Below are 6,000 nucleotides of genomic sequence, written 5' to 3'. Positions count from 1 at the left end.
AGGCCTGGCGTGCTGTGATTCATGGGGTCGCAAAGAGTTGGACACGACTGAGAGACTGAACTGAACTAAGAGGTAATATAGACTACAAAGATGAAATCTGAGTCAAGACCTTTATACTCACTAGTACAAGTGTGGAGTTGATTGTCAGCAAACTTAGAATCATTTTTTTTTTCTCTTTTTTAAAAAAATATTTAATTGGGGGAAAATTGCTTTATAAGGTGTTGGTTTCTGTAGTACAACAACATGCATCAGCCATAAGTATACATATATCACTTCCCTCTTGAGCTGCCTTCCTCTCCCCACATAGTGGTTGTACCAACTTACATTTTCACCAACAGTATAGGAAGGTTCCCTTTTCTCTACACCCTTTCCAGTATTTGTTATTTGTAGAGTTTTTAATGGCCATTCTGACTGATGTGAGGTGATACCTCATTGTAGTTTTGATTTGCATTTCTCTAATAGTTAGCAATGTTGGGCCTATTTTGATATGCCTGTTGGTGATCTGTATGTCATCTTTGGAAAAATGTTTAGAACTTCTGGCCATTTTTTGATTGGGTTGTTTGTTTACCGAGTTGTAGAGCTGTATATTTTGGAAATCAGACCCTAGTTCACATCATTTGCATATATTTTCTCCCATTCTGTAAAAGCTTGTAAGTTTGATTAGGTCCATTTGTTTATTTTTGTTATTATTTCTGTTGTGTTGGGAAACTGACCTAGAAAACACTGGTATGGGGACTTCCCGAGTGGTCCAGTGGCTAAGACTCCATGCTCCCAATGCAGGGGAGCCCAGGTCCAATCCCTGGTTGAGGAACTAGGTCCCACATGCTGCAACTAAAAAGATGCTGCATGCTGCAGTGAAGATAGACGATCCCATGTGCCACAAGTAAGACTTGCTGCAGCCAAAAAAAAAAAACTGGTATGAATGATGTCAGAGTGACAATTACCTATGACCCCTTCTAGGGCATCTCACGGTATAATGTTTGTGTTTAAGCCATTTTATTTTCAATTACAGTGTGAGGGAGTATTCTGACTTCATTGATTTATTTACATGAAAGCTGATTTACCAGCTTTCCCAGTACCACTTGCTGAAAGAAACTGTCTTCTCTCCATTGTATATTCTTGCTTCCTTTGTCAGAGATTAATTGACTGTAGGTGTGTGGTTTTACTTCTAGGCTGTCTGTCCTGTTCTATTGATCCTTATGTCTGTTTTTGTGCCAATAACATGCTGTTTTGATTAGCTTTATGGTATTGTCTGAAGTCTGAGAGGATTAGGCCTCCTGCTTTGTTCTTTTTAAGAACTGCTTTGGCAATTCTGTGCCTCTTATGGTTCCATATGTATTTTAGGATTATTTCAGTTCTGTGGAAAATGTCATGAATAATTTGATAGGGATCAGATTACATCTTCAACATACAGTTTTATATACCTAAACTTTTTACTGTCTTTTTTTAATTTGTATATAGTTGATTTACAATGTTCCAGGTAGACAGCAAAGTGATTCCATTATTTTTCTATTTTTCAGATTCTTTTCCATTATAGATTATTTCAAGATATTAAATATTGTTCCCTGTGCTATACAGTAGGTCCTTGATGTTTATTTTTATATCTAGTAGTGTGTTTCTGTTGATCCCAGATTCCAAATTTATCCCTCTTCCCCTTTCACTATGTCTGGTTCTTTTCCTGTTTTGTAAATAAGTTCATTTGTATCATTTTTTTTTAGATTCCATATGTAAGTGATATTATATGGTATTTGTCTGTCTGAGAAACATTAAGATAATGACTGATTTTATTAAGATAATCTTTAGGTTGATCTATGATGCTGCTGATGAGATGGCTGGATGGCATCACCGACTCTGTGGACATGAGTTTGAGTGTACTCCGGGAGTTGGTGATGGACAGGGAGGCCTGGTGTGCTGTGATTCATGGGGTTGCAGAGAGTCGGACACGACTGAGCAACTGAACTGAACTGAACTGATGATGCTGCAAATGGGTGTTACTTTTTTTATGGTGAGTAATATTCTCTCCATACATTTTTGGTAACTCAGAGCCAGGCTGTTTTCATACTGCATCAAGCCAGATGTTACTTTTAACAACTAAATTTCAAAAGTTGTAATAAAAACCCCAAATTGGATGTTCCAAGTTGGAATAAGATATGCCTGCGTTTTATGGTGACTTATAAAAGAAGTCTCTAAATCAGAAAAAGTTGTCGGAATTTATTTTTAAGATACACTATAACAAGAGTTCATCAGTTCTGTGTCCCAGCCTGGACACTGACCATAGAGAAATAGATGCCTCGCTGTGCCAGCAGCTGCTGGTGTGTGCCGTGCTCCCTGACTCTGCCATTCTCAATCACCACTATCAAGTCTGCGTTCTGGATGGTGGACAAGCGGTGAGCAATCACGATGCAGGTGCGGCCTTCTCGGGCTTTGTCCAGGGCTTCTTGGACAATCTATTAAAAAATCAGAACAGCAGCCTTACCTTAAAAATTACAGAAATAAGTTTTAAAAGTAAAGGAAATCCAAATATTTTACCATCTATACAAAAGAAAGTTACCTTTCATTTCTTGTGTCATCTTTGAATTTTTAGCTTTATGTATTGAGTTTTACATAGTCCATCTTGCATACAGTTATGTTCTTTATAATAAAAATGTATTCTCAAACTAAATAATCTTCACAAGATTAAATAATTTTCAAAATCTTTAAATTTTCTAACCAGTCACAAAATAATTTTAACTGCTTCAATTTTGAGTGTTTTATTTCCCAGTTTTTCCATTATTAATATGCTAAAGCATTCAAACAAAAAGTGCACTAAAAGTACTTTTTGTGTATAAAATGTAATCATTTTAGAAAATTTGGAAAATTCTGGAAGGAAGGGATGAAATAATATTTTACCTCAAAATAACTGCTGTCTACATTTGTTTCCTTTTTTCTGTGCTTACCTATCTTTTAAAAATGTTATTGAAATACAGTTTACAGTGGTGTGTTAGTTTCATGTATGCAGCAAAGTGATTCAGTTACATATATCCTTTTTCATATTTTCCATTATAGACTATTACAAACTGTTGAATAAAATGCCTATACTATATAGTAGGTTCTTGGTTATCTATTTTATATATAGTAGCATATATATTTTAAAATCAAACTACTAATTTATCCCTCCCCTCTTTGATATGTTTGTTTTCTATGTCTATGAGTCTTTGTTTTGTAAATAAGCTCTTTTGTATTATTTTTTAGATTCCACATTTGCATGATATAATGGTATTTCTTTTCGGTAACCTCTAGGTCCCTCCATGTTGCTGCAAATAGCATTATTTCGTTCTTTTTATGGTTTATTAGTCCATTGTTTATATGTACCACATCTTTATCCATTCCTCTGTCAATGAACATTTAGGTGCTTCCATGTCTTGGCTATTGTAAACAGTGCTGCAAAGAACACTGGGGTGCATATATCCTTTCAAACCAAGTTTTTTTCCAGATACATGCCCAGGAGCGGGACTGCTGGATTATATGCAGATTTTACTTTTAGAATTCTATACTGTTCTCCATTGTGGCTGAGTTTACATCATTCACCACCAGTGTGGGAAGGTTCCTTTTTTCCACACACTCTCCAGCATTTATTATTTGTAGACTTTTTGATGATAGCCATTCTGACTGGTATGAGGTGATACCTCACTGTAGATTTGATTTGCATTTCTCTAATAATTAGTGATGTCGAACATCTTTTCATGTGTTTGTTAGCCATCTGTATGTCTTCTTTGAACAATATCTAGGACTTCTGTCCATTTTTTTTTTGCCAGAGTTCTTTAAAAATATTGAGCTATTTGTGTTTATTTTTTTCATGATTGCATGAAAAAGTTTTGTTTTATAAATTACATGGGACATGAAGTGGGAAGCCATACCTTCTCACTTTCAGTATCCAGTGCTGACGTAGCTTCATCCAGCAGTAGGATGCGGGGGTGTCGGATGAGGGCTCGGGCAATAGCAATCCTCTGTTTCTGTCCCCCGGAAAGCTGAGTCCCCTTGTCTCCCACTCTTGTTTCATATTTCTGCAAGTTAGCCATTAATAAAGTTAGTAAAGTTCTAGTTTATAAAAATCCTAATAGTATATTGAATAAACTTTTGCTTCTTAACACTTGACAGTTTTAATTATAGGGAAAAATACATAATAATAAAGTTTCTATAACTATGACGTTGTGCATTTACTTTTTTTAACATGACATTCATTTTCAAAATCAAACTAGAATGTTAATAAGCTTAGTTTTCATTTCATTTCATATCCTGCAACAAACTGTCCAATTCCTATCATTATCTGAACATCAGTTCCCTTCTCCAGGGGATCTTCCCAACCCAGGGATTGAAGTCTCTTGCATTGCATGGGCTTCCCTGGTGACTTGACGGTAAAAAATCTGCCTGTAATGCAAGAGACCTAGGTTCCATCCTGAGGTTGGAAGATCCCCTGGAGAAGGGAATGGCTACCAACTCCAGTATCCTTGCCTGGACAATTCCATGGACAGAGGAGCCTGGTGGGCTACAGCCCATGTGGTCACAAAGAGTCGAACACAACAGAGCAACTAACTCTCACTCCTGCATTGCAGGCAGATTCTTTACCATCTGAGCCACCAGGGAAGCCTCATCTGCTGTCACTGGAGTCCTAAAATGGTTATATGTCAATGTTCAACATTTTTAATTTAAAATATTCACATGACCCACACAGAGCCTAATTTATTCTTTTTAAAATTCATTCATTCACTTAAATATTTACTGACTACCTATTATGGTAGAACTGTGGGAAGTCTAAAAATGAATCTGCCTCTGTTCTTACCCTTAAGGAATTTGTAATCAAGAGAAAAAAATGCATATATAGCACACAATACAAGATTAAATTACTTGTAACAGAAAATTGTGTCAATGAATTCTTACCTTAGTTTTCAAATCCATATTCATCTCACTGCAATTTGGCTATAGTCACAGCAGCTAAAGTAAAGTGAAGTCTCTCAGTCATGTCTGACTCTGCGACCCCATGGACTGTAGCTTGCCAGGCTCCTCCATCCATGGGATTTTCCAGGCAAGAGTACTGGAGTGGGCTGCTGTTTCCTTCTCCAGGGGATCTTCCCAACCCAGGGATCAAACCCAGGTCTCAAGCATTGCAGGCAGGCGCTTTACCATCTGAGCCACCAGGGAATCCCCAAGGTTGTGTTGCCTGCCCGTTGGGGACTCGAACCCCAGTCTCCCGTGTGACAGGCGGGGATACTCACCACTATACTAACGAGAACGGCAGCTAACAAGGATATATACTATGCATATCTATATATACTATATATATACACTATATACTAACGAGGAGATAGCAGCTAAATGAGGTAATAAATAGGGAGTGTTGGGGACTGGAAATTGGAAAGTACAGATCCTCTCCAAAGAAATAAAACACTAAAGAAAAACAGTCTTATGACAAAGTTAAAGTGGCTAATGAAATTAAAACTAAATTGTAAAACCATAAATTTAGAAAATAAACAGTGGAGAAAATCGTTAGGACCAAGGCCTAGACAAAGAGTTCTCAGACTTGACATCAAAAGACAATCTGTAAAAGGAAATAAAGGATGAACTGGGACCTCATCAAAATTAAAAACTTAAGCTTTGCAAAAGACCCTGTTAAAAGCATGAAAAAAAACCTACAAACTGGGAGAAAATATTTGCAAGCTACGTTTCCAACAAAGGACTTACTAGTAAGTAGAACATATAAAAATCTGTCAACACTCAACAGTAAAAAACAATCCAATTAGAAAATAGGCAAAATACGTGAAAAGACATTTCATCACAGAGGAAATATAGATGGCAAATAACTATATAAAGTGTTCAGCATCCTCTGCCATTAGGAAATGCAAATTAAAATAACAAGATATCACCGTGTATCTATCGGGATGGTAAAAAAATATTGTTCTCATACGTATAGAAAAGCCTCCTTTATGGGTTTTCCAGTTTACTGTAATTATTATCCAGAAGACA

At 36.5% G+C, this 6,000-nt stretch overlaps 1 protein-coding gene across 3 annotated transcripts in view; it reads right to left on the bottom strand.

Moving 5' to 3' along the window:
- Positions 1-6,000, bottom strand: part of LOC129552321 (phosphatidylcholine translocator ABCB4) — an 80,892-nt gene continuing 74,892 nt past the window's right edge. For 2 of the 3 annotated variants that reach the window (XM_055420609.2, XM_088833811.1), the window contains 2 exons: positions 3,897-4,043; positions 4-2,447 (listed from right to left, as the gene is read on the bottom strand). In XM_055420609.2, coding sequence (XP_055276584.2) covers positions 2,244-2,447; positions 3,897-4,043 — 351 coding nt within the window. In that variant the 3' untranslated portion in view covers positions 4-2,243. Of the gene's footprint in view, positions 2,448-3,896; positions 4,044-6,000 lie in introns of all 3 variants that reach the window. The other variant, XM_088833813.1, reaches the window with a different exon arrangement.

Source organism: Moschus berezovskii, chromosome 3 (assembly GCF_049115385.1).
Source record: "Moschus berezovskii isolate FMDL1 chromosome 3, NW_MosBer_1.0, whole genome shotgun sequence".
NCBI classification, from domain to species: Eukaryota; Metazoa; Chordata; class Mammalia; order Artiodactyla; family Moschidae; genus Moschus; species Moschus berezovskii.
The sequence above is the reverse complement of the archived record's forward strand: the minus strand, read 5'-3'. Positions and strand labels throughout refer to the sequence as shown.